The sequence below is a fragment of the Mycteria americana genome, chromosome 6 (assembly GCF_035582795.1).
Source record: "Mycteria americana isolate JAX WOST 10 ecotype Jacksonville Zoo and Gardens chromosome 6, USCA_MyAme_1.0, whole genome shotgun sequence".
Classification (NCBI taxonomy): Eukaryota; Metazoa; Chordata; class Aves; order Ciconiiformes; family Ciconiidae; genus Mycteria; species Mycteria americana.
Genome location: NC_134370.1, coordinates 60,365,128 through 60,386,792, shown reverse-complemented (window position 1 = coordinate 60,386,792; position 21,665 = coordinate 60,365,128). Strand labels below are relative to the sequence as shown.

General features: G+C 39.0%; 1 protein-coding gene across 6 annotated transcripts in view; it reads right to left on the bottom strand.

Moving 5' to 3' along the window:
* ADAMTSL3 (ADAMTS like 3) overlaps positions 1 to 21,665 on the bottom strand; it is a 188,937-nt gene that overhangs the window by 11,455 nt on the left and 155,817 nt on the right. For all 6 annotated transcript variants that reach the window (XM_075506161.1, XM_075506157.1, XM_075506162.1 and 3 more), the window contains exons 21-25: positions 16,797 to 17,877; positions 14,605 to 14,732; positions 14,156 to 14,284; positions 2,760 to 2,942; positions 607 to 726 (exon numbers count right to left, since the gene is read on the bottom strand). In XM_075506161.1, coding sequence (XP_075362276.1) covers positions 607 to 726; positions 2,760 to 2,942; positions 14,156 to 14,284; positions 14,605 to 14,732; positions 16,797 to 17,877 — 1,641 coding nt within the window. The remainder of the gene's footprint in view (positions 1 to 606; positions 727 to 2,759; positions 2,943 to 14,155; positions 14,285 to 14,604; positions 14,733 to 16,796; positions 17,878 to 21,665) is intronic.

Here is a 21,665-nt window from a genome sequence, read left to right as displayed (position 1 = left end):
ATACTTACCATAGTTCTTTGTATTTTCCCTTTCAGTGAGTTCTTACAAACTTAATTTCTACATGAATGAAGTGTGGGAGGGGAACAATTATTTAAATGGAACGAAGATTTCATCCCAGACTACAATATGCAAATAGGTTTGTACTGAAAGGGTTTCTGTCTGTTTTGGAAAGGAGTCATAAACACATTAAATTAAATTGCTGCATTTTCACTCCACGGGCACAAGCAGGGATGGAAACAGATGTATTCATTTAGACAGAAAAATAAAAAAACAGTTCTAGAGCTCAGCTGAATCCCCTCTCATCATTTTCAAGTGAAGCTCAGAGAGAAATTACACAGCTTCAGTCTCATGGTGAGTCACCTAGACGATGCCTAAAGGGTCGCCATTTTAAAACATTTTTTGAAAAGCTGAATCAAAAAATAATTGTGTCTCTTACTCTGAGGCTCCCTCCCTATAACAGAAAGCTCAGATATGGTTAGGAAATCCAGAAGGTCACCAAACCCAGACTCTTAGGAATTACACTCACTTTCTCCATGGGGCCCGCTCCATTTGAATGACATGAATAAATAATATAATTTAAATGAACAAGCAGGAAAGACAACATACCTATTCTTAGTGGATCTCCAGGTACCACACTGACATTTGTACCAATTCCAGATGCCATTAGGACGCGCTTTCTTCTGCTTCCCTTTGATAATAGAGTGTTACTCTCTATGTATCTTTGTTCTGTAACACAATGCATAAGATCTGTTCTTAGCAAGAATTAAATCAAGATGCTAAAAAAAAAAAAGTATCAAAATATCCAACATGCTAGTTATGAAGCAGAAGGACAATAGCGCTTTGGAATTCTTTAAGATCAACTTCATTTATGCAGTTAAATTGTCCTTCTAACAAGTATACTTCAGATATGTAAACAGGGAAACGCAGAAATTATTTATAATGTTTATTCAAGTTTCTAAGTTAATCAAAGTTATTGAATTTTATTTATTAGAAAATAAGCCTGTAACACTTAGTGTAAAAACACAATTTACAGGATGTATGATGTATTTCCTGTTTCTCATGACAATGTTATTTATTATTTCATTACCAGTCATTCACATACAGAAATTTTAAGAAAAATAATTCTCTCAATAGAATCAGGCCAATTCCTCTGTTCCATTAGATGGAATTATGACAAAGTGCTACAACAGAAAAAAAGAAGAAAATCTCTTAAAATCTCATTACGCATAGAGATAGCATAATGTATGCAGAATCATATGCCTATCACTATAGCAACTCCTCCTTTTTATCATAGGCCAGACAGAATAACTGCCAAAACTGCGGGCAATCTGTCAGTAACACACAGTTCTTGCCACTTAGTCAACATTTCTGTTTTAATGAATGTGCATATGATTCTCCTTCCAGAATGGTTTAAATCTTTTGTTATATTCTAACTTCCGTGGGTCATTTTACATTGGTTCAACGTTTTTCCGCAGTGTGCAATGTCTGTACAAAGCCTCCTGCTTGTCTGTGTAAACACTGGGACAAAAAAGTCTCCACAGAACCACAGGGAGGCCAGTCCCATACAGGCAAAAGGCTAGTTGCCTTGTCAGTCCTTAGGAACTTTTATGAGAAAGGCTACACAGATTTTGCTCTGCTGCTTGGCTGCCCCAGGTCAGGCAGTAATTGCCATAGCGATGTCCAAAAGGCTGACATGATGTTGCTTTAGACAACATTGAGTCAGTGCGATCTGCAAGTCCTGACACCAGAAGTCCTCCCATTTCATCACAGTTTTGCACAGCCAAAAAAATTGCAGAATTTGGCCTTCTCCTATCCACTCAAGATTTATTTAAACTAATGTCATGTGACCAGGAATAGAAACGAAGTTCGGACTCTTGTGAGCAATCTTCCCAGTCACGTCATTATAATAATATTCCTCTCTGGAACATCTGAAGTTTTGATGTAGTCCAGGAAAATTGAAACCAAGAAGGGAGCTTCAGTCTACACTCCTCCTCACACAGAGACTCCTATTATGTCTTTGGTACGTCTTCCTTGGCCAACAGATCCAAACATCTATAACCTGCCCTACACATGTGTGCCTAAGAAAGAAAGCTTTGTAGCAGGATTGGCCATGTATAACTGCGTTGTACTCGTACAGCAAAATGGTGAGAAAGTTAATCTCTAGAGCTGAATGATCCATTTATTGGAGCTATTTGCAAGGCATGATTGTATTATACAGAATTACATTATTAATCTACTTACAATAGAGTCATTTAAATTGAGTTTTTCTTTACATTTTCTATTCTTAGAGTTAGCAGTTCATACTCAGAATTTTTTGTTTTCCATGTCCCTACATTTTATTGGCCTCTATAATTAAAAAAAACCAAAACCCCAAAACAGCCTTTGCTTTCATTTCACTGCAGATTTTCTGAGTAACTCAAGCCTGCCCCGTTTCCCTAGATAAAAGCGCTGGGAACAATGTAATATGACAGTGGATTTAGTTTTCTAATGTGTCTGCTGTTTTAAGGGCTGATATTTGTGGCCTGGAAGCAAGGAGATGGAACAACTTTTGAAGAAGTCACAAGTCAAACCATCTGTACCTAGATCCACTATTACAGGAAACACAAAATAGAGAACAGATCCCAGGGAGTCAGATGCAGTCAAAAATTCCAAGTTCATAATAAAGTGTTAAATATCCCCCCAACTATTTTATTGGTTAAACTTCATAATCGAGGTAGCTTACTGTTGTTATCAGTAAGGAATTCTCATTTAGCACTTACCAGTTAAGTGGAGAACAGACACAGCTTCAGCTTTTCCAAGAGCGTTAGTTGCTCTGCAAGTGTATGTTCCTGCATCTTCGTAGGAAACATTCCTCAGAAATAAAGAGCCATTCAAAACCAAGAAAGAATTGTTTTGTAGAATGTCTTTCTTCTTAAACCATGTTACATTTGGTTGGGGAACACCTTTAAAATACAAATAATTAAAACATTTATTGAGAGAGATAAACCATAGGTTTTGTATTGCTAACTGCTGCCATAACGTTCAAGAATCATTAAGTTCCTTCATCATTTCACAGGCAGCGTAAACCCAAGTAACAACATTGCAGCAAAACAAGTACTTATTCCAGTCACAACAAAACTTCTCAGTTGTGAGCCCTATTAATAATTCAGCATCCCACTGTGATTAAAGGTTAAGCACTGTAAGGCAAGCTCACAGAAAAGCTTTAAAAACTGCTACCAGTCCTACAAAAGCAACGTGCTCACGTGTCTTGCTACTGAAAGACGTGAGACTATTAACCCCAATCAGGACCAATTAAGGTAGAGACCCGCACAGCACCTTTTCATTCAACCTGCACCCCAGAATATATGAAGGAAGGAATATTCAATTTCTAATTAAAAATAAAGAAAAAATAAATGGAGGCACAATATTTCTCTTGAAGAAAAAGACGATATATTTAACAATTAGATTAGAAAATACGTGGGGCCAATTTCTGCCAAAAAAGCTCCTGAAAACTTCTCCAAGTAGCAGATGTCATATATACAACTTGTAACAACGCAGTGTGAAGGAAAAGGAACAGAAAGAGCTATTAACAACTAAACGAGGGGCTCAGTTGTTAAGCAATCTCATTTACCATGTTATAGAAAGCCAAAGCAATATCATAATTCTTACTGTAAAGCTTGAACTCTGGGAAACTCAGCATTTGCAGATAACTTGTCGTTCTAAATTTTAATCAATGAATTACTTTGGACATTCATTTTTAATTAGATGATTTTTCCACTGGCACAGTACCACCTCTGTGGGAGGACCTCTACTGTTGTTTTATTTTCCTCAAACATTTGCCTTTAAAAGGATATTTTGCAAGTTGGCAGATCAGACACTTCATTGCTTGTGCCCTGCTTGAGCTGCTGCAGCAGAAGTGCTCTTTCAAAGCTCCCAAATCCTAGCTAAATCGCTGGGTAAGGCTGGCGTACGTGGCACAGTGACTTGCCACAGAGGTGCACAAAGGCACAGGGCGCAAGGCAAGTCGGAGCGGTTAAACCGTTTTTCACCTGAACTCCGTTTTCTCTAAATATATTGATCAGTGCTCACTGAAGACGACCAAAACGGGTTCTGCTATCGGAGCTGACCTGAATGTGGGACGTTTGGAAGTTTCAGCCATATTGAATGCTAATTCAGTCTCCTCTCTTCACAGATCATTGTGCAGTATTACTTTACAGATGATGTCTTCATGATGTGGAATAGCCTTTAGGAACAACTTTAACATTTCAATCACTGGCTTAGCACTTCCAATGCACACCTCAAGTTTTTCCTTTACTGTAATAGGAACCAGACATATTTTTTGGAACCTGCTATTTCACTGGAGGAAAAAGCTCCCCCCACCATTTTGTCTAGAAAGACAGCAGAGAGAAACATTCTTCTGCATAATCACCGATTTTATTCTAGACAATTTAGCAACTGTTCAGGGCTTTTAAACTCATGAGATTGTGTTTTACTGAATGAAACTGCATAAAATAAAGTACAGATCTGCAGAGTGCACAACGGTCCAAAAAACCAGGCTGTTTTTCAAGTTTCCAGAAGCAGCTTTATGCCACTTCAAAAAATCCTTTTGGAATTAGGATGAGGTCTTGTTTTAAGGGTCTTTTTTCCATTTCACCCCAGCTTTCTGGCTAAAGTGTATCATTCTCAGACATATTTTTCCTTTACGGTGTACTTTCCATGGCCATTCAGGCATACACACTTACTATACAGATGGGCTGAGGAGGTGTTGTGAGGATGCTGAGTTGTTTTAATCTAAGGCCTAGAGGTTTGCAGCCAGACTACCCTCACTGGCACCAAGATCCTGCAGGCCAATCAGAGCCAAAAATAAGCCAGAAGCAGCATGGTTGAGATGGGACTGAAGTCAAAAGATTTAAAGTCAAATTCCGCAAAACACAAAAAAGGTTTGGAAGGGTTCAAATTTAAGCTTTTAACCTGAGCCTCTATCAAACTTCAGCCCAATATCTCCCCATGATACAGTCCTCCCTCTGCTCTCACCACAGCGTTCAGAAATGTACCTAATTCCTGGGATTTAACTTAAGTAAAATATTTCTTTCTTCCAAACTTGGTTTGTATCCCAGAGTTTATCCTGGAAAAATTGCCATATCTCTACTCCTCTACCCGTGTCTCATTCAGAGACATGTAGGGCCTTTTAAAATCTGGACTGGAGTTCAGTTTGCAGAAGAAATTTGCATAATAGCTTTGTCTCTCATTTTAAGTTCAAAATTGGGCGTCTGTCACACACCTTAATTTAAGTTATAGCAAATGATCCCTCTTTCTTTCTCCAAAGAGCTGTATGTATTTCTGTTTAGGGGAAACAAGCAAGTAATACCACACACACACGCACAAGCAAATCAGACCATTTCTCATGTGATAATGTGAATACACAAACATAAATTCTAGGCCTAAGGAGCAGAAGTGTGGACAGAGCCCTGCCTGGCAGTCCAGCAACCAGTCCAACTGAAACGCACAACGAAGCCACACAAGCAATCTTAGGGCTGCTGTCACTTACAGATAACGTCGGGGGGGAATCCATGAAAAATGATCAGTTAAATACATAATGGAAAAAACCACATTATTATGCATTATACATGGTTATCGCACACTATCGTTTTAAAACAGAGTTAATGTTATCTAGATACCTTCAAGGTGCATCCATAAACGTGAACTGTTGAACTGAAAATAGTGATGGGGATAATCACAACACTCCTGCATTATATTTTACTTAAAACTACTGAGAAGTAAGATTTTTATCTAAGAGTTAATAATTTTTATGTGAACTGTATGCTGAGTCCCTCTGAGCTGGCCTCTTCACAATCATTTTGAGGACCCTTCAAGTTTTTGCATTTCACGGTTGCTTTTCTTTCCCCAACCTTTGTATTATGTGGAAACCAATTCACTATCTGAGAGTGAGCCTGGGAGATATTGGACCGTCTGCTTAAGAACAACTAATATTTGCAATCAAGCTCCTTCTGCATCCTTTTTCATGGGCTTTTGGTTAGGTTGCCCTTAAGAGTATTAAGGCAAATCCTTGGCCCTGAGCTAAGGAAAAAAGGAAGATACCTTTCAGAGAAGAGTTCGGGGACGTGTTACAGGCTGGAGTATAGCATGAAGGGAGGAGAGAGGGCAGGACGCTGCACACTCTGCAGTCAGGACACAGCTGTATGCTAGAAATCAGGGGCCTTTAACCCTGCCTTTCAGGGGAACCCAAAACTGGTGAGCACAAATGTGATATAAAGCTTTCAGAGTTGTGCATCCAGAGAGATGCAGTAGAGAATCTGGCCAGAAAAAAAAATTATTGTGTGGTGCTATCCCATCTGCCGCTAGACACCCTATAAATGGATTAAAGAAATAAAGCAGGAGAAAAAGACATCCCTTATAGTCCAGCTCCTTTGCATTCTTCAGCAAAGCAGTGTGTACATTTCAATCTCTTCTGGACAGCTTCAGTTTATCTGTATGTTCATATTGCCAGTGAAAGATCCTCTCCTGCCATAACTCCCATGAGAGACACCGAGTTCTTCTGCGTACTGTCATTTCTGGAATTCCTATCAGGAGAAACTCTTACTGTTGGGGGATACGAAAAAACCCTATTTTTAGGTGTGCATTTAGCTTTTTAGTAGTCTCTGTGCTTAACAATGCTTTGCATAAAACTCCTTCTCATAACAGCACATAGCACAACCCCAGCATGCCGTCACCATTTATACAATTCAGGTGAAAAAGCTTCCGTCGTGCAGATTTTCGATGCTTTTCCTTTAGAAATTAGACTCCATATTTACTACTCCTGAGATAAGATTTTTCTTCCCTACTGGTATGCAGCACTGCACACTGAGTTAAGTCTCATCTATCAGCTCTTGCGAGAAGGGAGGCAAAGTATACAATTCCCACATTCCTCATGACAAGACTCTTACAGTGGCACTGTGAAAAACACTGATTTTCCTACACAGAAACTGCAGGATAGAGTTCAAGCATACCATCAAAATGCAAGAAAAGCTCTTTTTTTCTAGGCAAATAGTTAAGGCCTAAAACCTGTGCTTTAGCCTTTAATATTCATGTGAATAAAACTTTAGAAGTTTTAAGTATTGTTTTCTTATCCAAGGAGAAACTAAACTAAGCAAATGTAAGCCAAACCACAAGGTGTTGGTGTTTTTTTCTTTTCTTTTCTTAAAGGTGACAAACTGAATGGAACTGAAATTATACTTAAGCTTTGGGACATATTTGTAGGACTTCATGGAGGAGTTAATCCTGCGCACGAAGTTGAATTTTACTGCAGATGCTTGACTCTCCTTCACATAAAGGTTGAGTTACGTAGGGACTTTACATGGACAAAAATAACATTCACACTGTCTTCAAGAGCCTTTTCCATTACGGAATTGTAGCAGAAGACTATTAACAGATATGTTTAAAAGCTAATTCCATTTAATTTTAAAAATATTTCCTCCTCACTATTATAATTTTCTGCCCTCGGTTCCGACTCAAAGAATTTTCTAGTGTTGTCATTGGTCCTTTCCTGGCCAGTTTTAAAATGTGTCTTTCCTTTCACCTCACTGTTCAGATTTAACACATCTACGTAAACTTCTTCTACAAAATGGCTGCCTCTCTGTATCCGTCAGAAGACACCAAATCATTTCCTAGACCTTCTCTTCAGGATAAAAGTAAATCTTCCAGTTTGTAATCCTGGAAGGAAGTAATTCCCTGTCTACATCCAAGAAAATATTACTTTCAAGCTGAAGAATTCCTGGTTTGATCCCCAGCCAGTACAAAAAGGGGAAGACATAAGAGATGGCCTGTAGCCACCTTTGTTTCCTTCATACCCCACCTCCACGCAGATGCAGCTGAGGATGACCCCAAAGGTATCGACTCACCCAAACTGCCAAAGGTTCAGAATCCGTGAGTGCAATTTAGATCCCAGTGATTCAAATGGGAGATCCATCACTGACATCAGCTAGTAGCAGAATCAAACAATCATATCCTATGGCTCCAAGTCAGGAAAGCATTTAAGCGTAGGATTAAATCCATCCCTATTAGGGCATGCAATTAAACACATGCTTAAAGTTAAGAATGGCTGTAATTGTCCTCCATGAACAAAGATGCATTCCTGAACTCGGGCCTTCTTAGTCTTAGAAAAACCTTAAAAATCAGACTCTTACTCTTGCAATGGATCTAAACCCTCTGATGGTAAAAATTTCTACTGTAGACTTAAGTGGCTATAAAACTTTAAAATTAGTTTAATCTATTTTTCTGACCTCAAACACAGGTTATTTTCCACTAGCACTGGAGCAGCCCTAAAATACTCAATGTTCCATGAAAAAAGTAATTTTCTACTGTGAGTGGCCCTGGGACAGCGAATGTTATGGAAAAAAAACTCCAGCTCCGGATGGGACTGTGAAACACGTGTTTTAAAAAAAGAAAAAAAAAAAAAGGAATCTACACTATAGGGTGCCCTTAAAATATTCAGTGTTCAAAAACAAATTTCCTCCAACCTTGAAAGCCCTATGAAATATTACACACCATAAAAATCTTGGCCTACTAACTAGTTGCTCTAAAACATTGGCTATGTCTTCAGAAATTTTTCCCCCAGCTATGTAGAATCTCATAAAATATTCTGTATTTCCCATTCAAGAGCAAGGCAGAACTGTACTGGCACAAACCACATTTTGCTGCACTTCGCTAAAAGTTTACCTATCTTTAGAGGCTAAATTCGCATGTCATCTTTCAGAGGAAACGATTCTGGGTCAATAATACACACGCTGAATGTCATCTGATTATTATTTATTCTACACTCACTAACACCTACAGTGGATTTAGCATAACTTACAGTGCAATTTCTTTGATAGACACATCTTCATATTTTCTCCAGCAGAAGTCTCAAACTGTCTTTCTATTCATCTGAATTATACTTGAGCAATCAACTTCTAGAGAACCCTAAAAAGCCGAAACCATGCTGCTACTGAAATTACCTGCATGAATCTTTCCAACTTCACTGGGAACAATAGTCTTGGACAGGAAGCCAGAAGGAGACATTTTGGCACTTGGTATGATCCTCCAACCTGCCTTCTGGTACTGCCCCATTCTCTTGCAATCTTTCAAAGCTATTACTCTCTGCCTTTTCCTACCAGCCGTGCAACAGCCCCTCTTCCTAGGTGGTAGCAACATCTGGCAGGATTTAGATATACTTACTGACATCTGGTGACCTCCTTAGAGGGGTTCCTGAAGCAAGACCCCTTCCCATCCCACCCTTGCTACAGCTCTGTCGGGTCCTGTTTAGTTCTCTGGCTGTCAGCTCAAAGAGAACCTGATCTTTTTTCCAGCTGCAGAAGTTTAAGGCTAATATTTTTGAAAATCAGGCATTTAAAAGAAGGCAACTATATTTAGGCAACTAAATAAAAGGATCTGAGTTAAGTATGTACTCAGAAATGACTGCTAGACTGAGTTCTGTAGTTGACCCCCAACAAAGACTTGGTTGGCGTGTGGCGTGGGTAATTCTACAGTTCAGCACAGTTATCAGAGACTGTTTTGCCCAACTGGTTAGTAATTATACTTTCACTTTACTGAAGAGTCATGCTATATCACCAAGGTCCCAGACATTTATGGTCATAAAGTAGATACCTACTCAGGGACTTGGAAAACATAATTTTATCAGAAATTAAAGAACCATACAGGAATTGCCATTCTTAGTCAGACCTGAAGTCCATTTAACTCAGCACTTCATGTCCAGTGATGGGCACCTGGGGATGAGTAGGCAAAGAGTACTAAAATCATGGCGTTTATTGAATGACCCTTCCTCAATATATCTTCCTAGCTTCCAGAACCAGAAGTAACACTGAGACCATCATGCTTGTTTCCTCTAATATTGCTCTTCTCTCTACCTTTTCTAGCACTACTATATCCCTTTCAAGATGAGATTAGCAAGTTGCAAACAGGATTCACCGCAGCTTTGAGCAACGGCCAATTTATATTTTCTATTATTTTGTCCATTCCTCTGCCATTGGTTTTGATTTTCCTTCATGGACGCCTCCCAGGGAGCGTGCTGGTGTGCCCGTGGAACTAACTAGCATGACTCCACAAATCTTTCTCTGAGTGGCAGTCATTCAGGCACAGCCATGTGCACATGTCTATATTTAAGGTTATTGTTCTATATGTACGTTTATTCTGCAAGCATCAATTCTGAACATCCTTTGCCCTCATTTAGCTATTAAACATTATTAGTGTGATCCTGCTGCAAATCTTTGCAGAGAGGTTTAGCTCTGATTAGCCTTTATAAATCTTGATGCTACATTATGGTATCTACATTAGCAAGTAGCGGAGGGCATCAGGAATGTGCTTGTAAAGAGACATAGTTGGTACCGAGGTCCCAAAACACACCCGATGTGTGTTTGGATGAGGGTTGCTTTGGACTACTTGGTGAATCTTGCCTGGACCCTTGGACTTACTGCCCATCAGTATTTGGAAAGTAACAGGTATAGTCCCCAGGCAGACCTCTCCGTTTAGTTATATCCAAAGGGATTCAGTTTTCAGGTTCCCAGACTGTTGCAAGACACAAAGCAAAGCACAATTAAGCTTTTGAAGTACATCTTCCAGTCCTTCCCGCTTATGCCCGATTCAAACAAAAACTCTAACGTAGACGCACTTACAGTAAAAAGAAGCATAAGATCAAAAGATTTTCCTTTTATTATATTAATTATAAATAGTGTCATTCCTTCCTCATAAAATAAATCTGTACTCACCCCTTTAAACCTTTGAAATCCATTACTAATATCTTTTAGAAAAACACGCAAAAAAACCTAAAAGAAATGAAGAGCCAGAATCCTACGTATTAAACTGCTATTTTTCTTCACTGAGATGTCTTCTGAGGGGTTAAGCATAGAAGACAAAGAACAGCATCAAAGTTACATTCAGAATAGCGTGGGTAAATGAAGGAACAGATGGAAAATCAAATTCTTGATTTATCTGGACCTGTTTCAAGTTCCAATACTGGCAGCAAGTAGGTGGTCCAACTTTGTGAAACGTATGTGCAAAAAGATGACCCTGATTCCACAGGTTTTGTGTATTTCTCACAATTTTTTTATCAATATGTTATTCTTAGAGAGCCAAAATATATTCATAGGAATGCAGAATTTGGATGAAGATAGAGTTTCTACTTTTAAAAGCCTCTGTGCCAAGGTATTTCAGAGATGCAGTACAATGGATAAACAACCTCCACTCAGTACCTTTCCCTTCTATGCTCTCTCCAGCAGGTGGCAGACAATGCCCAGTTTAGACGTATTTTTAATTCCCCCCCCCCCCCCCCCCCAATTTTATTCAACTGAGAACTTTCAAGGTTTCACAATAAATGGAATCTGACAGTTTTAGTTTATTTTAGTAATAATCACAAGACGATCTTTTCTGCAAATACAATAAATGTTATCCAAGAGCAATTTGGAGCAATCAGTATTGATATTTATACCATGTGTGTTGATTGAAAAGCTCTTGGCTGTAAGAATGGAATATGAATCTATCCAGAATGTTATGAATATCTTCTAGCATGTGCTCGTGTGGGAGCTGTAAAAGTGAGTTTATTATAATTAGTGGAAAAATAGTTTTGTTATAAATTAAAAAGAGAAAAGAATTTGATACTATTAGCTTCAGCAGTTTAGCTAGCTTTTCTTAATCTATTCCTTGATGTTCTTCTGTTTATTAGGATACACTGCTCTTCAGCATTTCAAAGTTTTTTTCAATCCGAATGTGATTTTTGGAGTGTGCAAGACAGACTTTCAAAAGGACAAAAAGAACCAAATCAGTAACAATGAAAAAAGAAAAAAACTAGTCGGCTGGCTAACACTGTATGTAATATTAAAGTTCGCATCCTTTCCGTTAAACCATCGGACAAGAGCTGTCCTGTGTAACATGGCTAATGAACCCAGAGCCCCCTCAGCGGCATATACTTGGTTCTCTTCAGGGCTGGGGTAGTGAAAGGGTGCGTTGTCCAGCCATTAGCCAGCCCCTAGAAGAAGCTGGGAAGTGTAGCTTTCCTTACATCACCTCCTCTCTACCTTTCACAACTGTCTTTGTCAGATTGTCGGGTAGGCTGCCCTTACTTCCAGCTGAAGTTCTGCTCCTGATGATACTCTCTCCTAAATGAACCATTAATTTACCATTTTGCATATGTGCATAATTTTTATATGTGTTTCAGAAATAAAATTCCTGAATAGACCTTACCCTGGTAAGGTCACAAACTGTAGAACTCAATATGCAGATTTATTCACAGAGAAAACTATGGTTTGAGCAACTATAAAAAAGTATTATAGGTTATCCAGCCTACAGAAAAAAACCCTCAGAAATCATTGCAACCAAGAAATTTAAAAGAATTCTGCAGTGGCATGGCACTAATATTCTTCACACACACAGGCATCTTATTCATTAGATGGTTCTTCTTATGGAGAATTATTTTGTGGGCTTGCAAGAGTCCAATAGATCAGATGTATCTGCTTGACATGTCTGATGAGGAGAAAAGGACTCTTGCAGACTTACATTGTCTGTTTGTAGGAACAGAACGTTTAGAGTGCATAGAAATATTAGTATTTTTTGTGATTCAAACTCTTGCTTGTCTGATAATTCACATGATGTTTTATCAGCATTCACGACAAAGTTCTCATCCTGCTGCATTGCAAATGGACATATTTTTGGGTCCCAGCTACTAGACAAACATATTAGCATAAAGTGCTATTAAGTTCAATCTTCTAAAGTCAGTGGTTTATTACTTTTCATTAAGGAAACGAGATCAGAAAAACTCTGCTTACATAATTTCATAAGTTTTTCTGCTTCTAGGCTTAGTGACATTTTAAGACATGCAAGCTCTATTTTATTCACAAACAGTAATACTTACTTCCTTGGCAATGACAGGAAATAAAGCAATTAGATAAATCATTTTTTAAGTCAACACTGGTGTCTCAGCATAACTAAAGTTTGGCTCATGAATATACACAGTTCTAAAGCATCTGGAAATCTACAGTCCCATGTGAAAATATTAATTTATATTTAAATTGCTAACTGCTTACCCATCCTAACAATATTAATATTAACAGTGTGACACTAACTCTCTGCTGAATTTGAGATGTAGGTCAGTTATACATAGAGTTGCCAAACTATAGTTGGAAAATATTACTTCATCAAAGAATTAGCCTTGGTACAACAGTGAATAGCAGAGCCACATGTCCTAATATATGTCAGCCTGGCGCCGCTATTGTATGCAGAACTATTTGCATATATATATTTTTCTATCACTACTCTGGTTCAGTATCAACACGCTTTCTGATATGTACTCCCCCAGAAATACAAATGGGAACGGCACACTGACTTCTCTGAAGTCTCTCTTTGCACTCAGTTGCAATGTTCATTGTTATTAGCACTTTCATACATCTTCTTCAACAAGGCACAAAAGGCTGACCTTAGCTTATTAAATATTAGACAGAATATTGCCGCTATGAGTTAAATCTTACAATTTAAACTTAACAGATAGTAACGATGAGATTAGAAAGAAAATATCAACCTTTCCAACAAAGGACTAGAAAATAAAATGAAGCGGTGAACTGCTTAATGCATGTAGCTTCTGATTAACATTAATACTGCTCCACAGATGTTGAGCTAGAAAATATCTATATGCTCTCACGGCTCGGCACTTTTCTTTGTTTCCTTACTGCAGCTGCAGACTGATGGCTCTAAAAGGTAAGTTTACTCTGCTGTCAGGTTTAAAGTTCTATTAAGCTATGGCTGGAGATTTCATTTTCGGTTTTAACAATAGTCTAGACATATGTGCATCTCAAATAGGGATAAGGAAAGTTCTCTGATGAGCAAGTCAGCTGGCCATGCTTGCTATTGCAGCAAGATCGTCATTCGCGCTGGTGGGCTTTAAGTTCTGTAGTGGAGCCTCAGACCACTTCATGGAAAGAAAAGTACTTTTAAAGGAAAGTCTGTTTGAACGTATATATGTGCGTGTAAATTAAAGTGGCAGACAGAAAAGAAATAGGACTGGTGTGGGTGACATGCCTAATAAAAAATGACTAATGAGCAATGATTTTCTGCCTTCACTGGCATTTTTTTTCAAGATGTAAGGTAAACTTCTGATTCCAACATTACAGTGAACTTCAATGGAGTTCTTGCTTACCTTTCACTGGACATTCAACCATAATATTTGCTCCAATTCTTGCCACGATTGTACCTCCAACAACTGCCGAGAGACTGCTGGCTTCCAGATTTGTAACATTTAACACAGAGGGCAAGATGACAGGAATCTCTTTGAAATTAAAGGGATAATCAGTTTTAAAAGCTTATTTGACTTTTAAATATAGATGCTGTATTTAAATTCATCATGTTTGGAACAGAATTCAGTTTGCAAAGCAGCAGCCAAAAAATGCAGGTGGGATAGATACAGGCAGACTCAGTTCACACCTGCTGTGGTTTTAGAGCAACAAGACCATCTGATCACTACCTGTTAAATCAGGCAGTTTCATGGATCACCAACAAAAGAAACTATTTCACATGGGAGTGGGGATGGGTGCTTATATATTAAAAAAATAAAATACATGCCCGATTCTGTGGGTGCTACAGTCTTACCTGCACGCAATAGCAACGATGTTTCCATGTCAAAACCAAAATCGTTAACAACCAGGCATCCATACGCACCAAGTTCCTTTTGGGTAGGATTCTGAATCTGCACTTTTCCAATGGTGTCCAGGATCACCCTGCAGAATATTCAAGGAGAGAGAAGGGTTACTACCCTGGGATAAACCCAGCTGAATCTTCTTGCGAGAGTTACAGATACAGCAGCAAATCTCCTTTTTAGGAGTTCACCATTCCAGACCAGTGCATGCAGTAACAGTTCCGCCTCCTCTTTGGCGACAAAAGGGGAGTGCTAAGCAATACATGCCTGGAAGATGCTTCAGCCCTTTGGAGGACAGCAAGTTTGCTACTACAAACCAGAATCCCTCGGGAACAACAGCATGAATAAATCAGGCTACCACAATTAAAAGTATTAGGCTTGGCAAGAAATCCAGCTCTCCAGAGCAAGCTTGGTTTTCAGCAGGATTGGGGAATTCACAAATGTATGGTCTAATCTGACTTCCAAATTACTGTAGGTTTGGGGTTTTTTTTTTAATATTCTCATCATTAAAGCTAAAGTCTTCCACCAAAAACCCACAGGTGTCTTGAATACCTTGCCTGCCATCTGAGGGGCAAGATATGACAGAGAGCATCCCAGGCTGGGGAAGAGGCTGAAAACAGTAGCCTGGACTTTTCCCCCTTGTTACCCTTCTCAGCAGTAAGTTACATGAGTTACACCGTACACTCATCACGTCCAAAAAAACCGTAGCTCTGGCATTCTCCCATATTGAATACACTTACAAAAGTAAGACACACACACAAACATACCAAAAATACTTGTGTCTCAACAAAACAAGCCACCTCATGCATGGCTCAAGCATGGCCTTCTTTTACAAACCCCAGATAAACAGCCCATTTACCTCCTCACATTCTTTTTCAGATGTAATATTATTAACATCACTGGCTTTCGAGTACACACACATATCTATGGATTTGTGTATAAGAAACCTTACTGTGGAAAAAAATAGGAAAGAAACCTACTTTGCCAGTGTATCCCTTAAGTGCAAGAATATCAGTCTGGGCTAAAATGAAGGCAATTTATGAAAGTAGACACTAGGAATCAAAAAAGATACTCATGAATAAACAGAGCACCATCACGTCCAAAAAATGAAAGTATCACTTGCAACAAATTAATAGGAAATTATACGTATTTCACAAAGTAAACATAACTGGTGGGAGCTACATGGTTCCAAAAACATTTGCACTTTTAAAAATGGCTTAGTTTTGGTGTCTTTGCTTTAATTGATAGCCCTGCAGAAGTATATTTTTCTTGGCAGTGCGGTTAATCAGTTAAGTATGTTGAGAAATATCCAAAAGTGCCTTTATCATTTCAGAATTGTTTTTTTCATTACTCAAGAGCTAGCTGTAATTCCAAGAGGCTCACACACGAAGTTAATGTTAAAATTATCAGGTGAGCTTCTAATTTATCAGCAATGAAGTAAAACTATTTGCTCAGTCCTGAGCAAATATCTGAATATAACACACACTTGCTGTACTTGTTCTTCAGGTATAGTTCTCAAATACAGGTTCTTTATTATTTTGTATTCCACAGTCCTCAACAGAAATATTTGTAAATTCTGAAGTATTGAGAAAGATCCATAAAAGCCCTTTCTTTCTTTTTAAATTGAAGTTACGCAGCTACAGTTACACCTAACGATTTACTGTTGAAGGATGGTGAGGGTACTAGTGATATTTTCCCTCCTGAAAAAGGGGGGAAACTAACATTTCTTTTCATCTATGCCATGGCAGAAGTTTTTAATATGTTCCCACTGTATGTGCCATATGAACGAATCCTTGGCTTCTTGAGTATAAATCTGTTCATTTTCTGATGCAGCTGAAATGATTAAGGCAGATCACAAAATACACAGTTAGGTCATCCAAAACACTTCACCTAGTAAAAAAAGTCAATCCTCCCACCTAATATGATGGAAATGGACATGCACTTGGATGTTAGTAAAGCCAAACAATGTGACAGACACTTGAAAGAAAAAAAAATAAATTACTTAAATAAAAGATGGAAGGCGCAGTGTTCATGCTTATCTCATTTTTACAACAGTATGTTTTAATATTGCACAGCAGGGTGGATTTTTACAGTTGATAGCGACATAATAAGTAATTCAAAAATAAGAGAGAAGATATTTACTTACTTCTCAGAGGCTTTTAATGTCTCGCCGTCTTTTGTCCAAGTATATTTCCCTTCACTCATACCAGCTGTTTCACACAGTAGATTGACAGCATGAGTATTCTTGGTCAGAAAAACCGTATTTCCAATTCGTACAGTTACTGTTTTGTTGAAGGAAACTCGAGGAATTTCCTTTTGCCTCATAATAACTGGAACCTTCTGGTCAAACATTAACTTACCAACAGTTTTTGTGCTGAAACGTTCAGATTCATTAGGTGATTTGCCTGTGAGTTTTGAGGCAAGTTTCTCATCTTGGGCCCCCTTCCATTTTTCAGTAGTTAATTGTGGAGGCCCAGATAATTCAGCAACTAATTGATAAATGACCTGGGATGCCAAGTCATCATTGACTTCTCCAGTTTCAATGAGCTGACTCATGTTCCTTATCAGTTCTTCAAACTGCACAGTGTCCATGCTGTAGGCGCCTTGGAGAACTGCTGCCTCCAGTCGTTTATTCTTGAATTCACGAGAGCCGAAGTCTTCTGCTGAATTACTCCCAAAGGTTTCAAGATTTCGCAGAAATGGCTGATCGTTTACTTGCCTGTCACCCAGATAGAGCTCATTCTTCTTACTCCACATTTGCCACATTTTGCTCATTTTATGCCATTTGGCCCCAAAGCTGTTGGCCTCATTGTGATCTGTGTTACTGGTCTCACTGGCATGTTTTCTAAGATTTGGTGGTTCTATCAATCTGTTGTCAGTACCAATGAGTTTAAGTACAAATGTTTCATGCACAGAGCCTGCAATACACCGGTACACACCAATATCAGTAGCTTCAAGACTATGTATTTTCAGCGAGCCTGACTTAGTGATGCCAAGTCTTTTAGAGTTTTGTAAGTGTTGTCCATCTTTCTCCCACCGGATAAGTGATTTCTGGAACCTCCGTACAGGGCACTTAATTACGACAGATGTTTTTGGAAGTAAGTAGGCTCGGCTTCCTATGGTAAAATTAATGCGCTTCTCTTGTCTTGTTTGAATATAGACTCGGTGAATACTGACAATCTGAGGTCCATGAGCAGAATACTTTTCTGGAAGCTTTGATTTAATCTCTGAAAGAAGACAAAGTGTTGAAAAGTATCTAATCATTAGCACTCATGCTTACTAAATCTGCTTTTCACAGAATGCTCGACAGAGCTTTTCCTGACTTTGTTCAAGTCAGATTGTACCATGCTGAGCTTTTATCTGAGTCACAAAAATGCGAAAATATGAACAACATGAAACCATAACATTCCCCTGCTCCAGCCAAGAATTCTATTGTGTCTTTCCCAAGTGTCCTAACAATAAAAAGATACAGGCAACATATACCTATATGAAGGACATAGATGGTGCACACATATGTAAATGTATATATAGATGTAGTATATAATATACTAATTTATACTATATATATAAGCCCATTATGGCTATATTTCCTATACATTTCCTATTGCTGCCTCAGAAAGGCTAGGCATGACGGGAATGGAAAAAGTGAATCAAAAAATTTGAACACATTATCACTTTCCCCACATTTGAGCACCGTCGAGTGCAGAATGACCGAAATAGAACAAAACCTATCCAAAAAGTAAGGCTCCCCTTGACTGTTATTTAAATTGTTGGCTGGCTATGCTGGCTGATTGAGTCAAGCCAAATTGATAGCAACATAGGAGGTGAAAGAAGCGGCCGATGAAGACACAGTACATGCAACAAGCAAAGCCACCCTGTAATCGTTGGCTGAGGGTAATTTCTTTGGGTTGAAAGATGAGTTGCTCACGGTGTTGTGCCAAGAAAGTAGGGAGAGAAGGCAGGAAAGAGAGAAATAAGTCAAAATGTTGAGAGGTTGAATATAGTAATCAGATGAATTGACAAAAGCAGACAATAACTGCATAAAGCTTCATGCAGACTGGGTATGGAGACGCTGGGTATCGTGAAGCTCCTCCTGCGTTGTACTGCAGGCGCTTGGATGCTGAAAGGTTTCTAGGGAGCTGCCTGAATGAGTGCCACCACAGGCAGGCTTTCCCAGCAGTGGCTGGATAGGCACACTGGAGACAACCCGAGAACGATTGCAAGTGTTTCAGATACCACTGTGTTGACTCACTGCTGGCAACCACTGTGCCCCACTTTGATCAGCAGAACTAATCTTACTAAGAAAACACTAGGTAGGTGAGAAACAAAGCGCTGTAGGAGGCGTGGAGCAAGGGCACACACCCCCTGAGTTCGTTCCATGCAAGATGAAACTGGCCAGCTGGGAAGAGTCAGGAAACGCTCTGTGTTGGTGCTAGAAAACAATCCAATTGCGTTTGGTGAACCAGCCTTTTCGTATGTGACAGAGAAAAAACTCAGAGCCTGCAGAATGAGTTGATGAGCCAGGAAATGGACACACAAATCAAAATGCCTCTCAGCACACCCGAATCTGAAATCATTACTACTATTCCACTTGGTAGGTACATAAATAAAATGACAACTACACTGATGGCACACGAATGATATTCGAAAAACTGCATGCTTCTTATATACATATGCTTCAAATATGCTGTGAAGAAATAGGTGAAAAGCTAAATGCTTCAAGCATTCAATAAGTGTGTACACTATATGAACTACACCCTAGAGTGCATTCTTATGCTTATAAAACAAAATGGTTATTTTCAATGTTTTGGGTAATGAGTTCAGACCTGTGGGGATATCATGGTTTCATAATTACACAGCTTTTAAATCGGTATTCGTTATCCAGATACACGGTTCCCTCAACCATTTCACATGGTACGACAAATAAATTGCTTTAGGCACTCAGTTTACTAAAATTATTAAAGTAGCGTCCTGTTTTTAATAAGTTACTGGGCCCCAAATATTTATTTTTAGGGAAGTGTTCCAGTATTAAATCTTCCATTTCCAAAATCCAACTTACGGACACAGTAAGTGTAACTTTAAACACACAAATTAAAATACTTCAGGCTGTGCTCTGTTTACACTAGTTATTCCAACATGGAATTAAACCCAGTGCATACTTATAAATATGTTAACAAGTCTCATCCATTTCATTTTTTAAAAAAAGAAAGACCACTAACTCTCATTAGCAGTTCAACACTAAAGGGTGTGTATATTTTTACTGGTGACTGGTGAGCAAGGCTAGAAGTGAAACAAAGTTCACAGTTGTGGATGGCAGGCCGTATAACTATATAAGGTCATATAAATATATGAGGCCACATAAGTATGCATTTTCTAGATCCTTAGTATCATCCAGTCTTGCAGCTGCTGAGGTAACAGACTGTTTGGGAGAGGTTTTTTTCTACAAGGTAAATCTTGCTTAAGGATTAGATCGTTCTGGAGCCATTGGACCTCATTATCACCTGGTACAAATCCATCTGAGTCTATGACCTCTAATGGTCCTCTACAGCTTTAGCTGGGCGTCAGGTCCTGGTGGCCTCAAGGCTAGACTGGTGTTAGACTGCTATTTCTCAGAAACCACAGTCAGGAACGTTTCTGACTTAATAGGGCTTATTAAGTAGAAAACAGCTATGATGACTAGTCCCAGGGTAAAAGATTAACTCTAAAAAGCCTCAGCACTGTCATGAGACAGCAAAAATGAAGGAGCTCATCGGAGCCACAGAAGCATAATCTTGAGGCACATTTAGAAACACTGCTCCCAAAGACAAGAACCTTGTCTTTGGGAATAACACCACCCTTCACCAAGCCCACTTCACTCTTTGTAGCTAGCCGTCTGCCCATCCTTGGGCCATACTACGCTCCTGCCTTTTATGCACACCCCCATTAAGGCAGCCTGAACTCATTGCTGCAGGAGGAGGAGATGCCTCCTGCACGCTCCTGCGAATCCAAAGGCTGCTGCTGCCGCTGCCCTGGCTCCTTCTGCAAAACCCAAAATGGAACTATGGGTACAGACATGTCTCACACCTTCCCCTGCCCTCCTGTTGCCTAGCCGGGGAATTGCCAGGCAGATTCGAGCTGCAAAGGTTCCCTTGTTCCAAACGGTTCTGGAGAGGAAGGGAGAGGACAATGATTCTCTTTTATGACTTTGACCTGCACCCATTCAGTACAATCACATTCCCCCTGCAGTCCACCGTCCTGCTTTCTTGGCACTGTGGAGGAAGCTGACAATGTAACTTTAATATCAGTCGGTGCTAAGCAATTTGCAAACCAGCTACACTGCCATTCAACTATCCACAATTAATTAAATTCAGATAGATATGCAGCTCAAAATATTTTATTAAACCTTATGCCAAGGACATTCCTGAAAGTCCACAGGGCTTTATTTAAGTGGAGTTTTGAACCTCAGGATTTTGGCATGTTAATCTGAAACGCAGGCCAGGAAAAGAAGTTTCATATTATGTATGAATCAGTAATTATTTCTTATTTTGTTTTGTGAATAATTTTTAAAGCAAAGCTTCAAAATGTATAAAGTAGCTATTTCTTGACAGCACTATGAATTGGGTCAAAAACATGTCTATCTCTGTGATCTGTGATCAAAACCAGGCCATTCATGAAGGCTTTTGGTTTTTCCCCCACCTCAAAACTAAAAACTCTCCTTTTTTCCTTTCTTTTCAGCACCCTGCTCCCCAAACCTACAAACTAATATCTCCTTTATACAGGAAGGAGAGCACAGGTTCAGACTTAAAGAACCTGCATTTAGAACTGCCTGTTCTAAATTACTGTATGTAATTGAACATACTCTATATCAGTAAGGTATTTCCATCGCTGTTATACATACGCTATTAGTGCAACTACCATCAGTATCGTAACTCGAGTGTGCCCAGATTGTACAATTCCTATAGACAGCTTTTTCTGAAAAGATTTTTATATAGACAGTAATAAAATACTGGCTTTTTTGAAGACTGTCTGTCCTGTC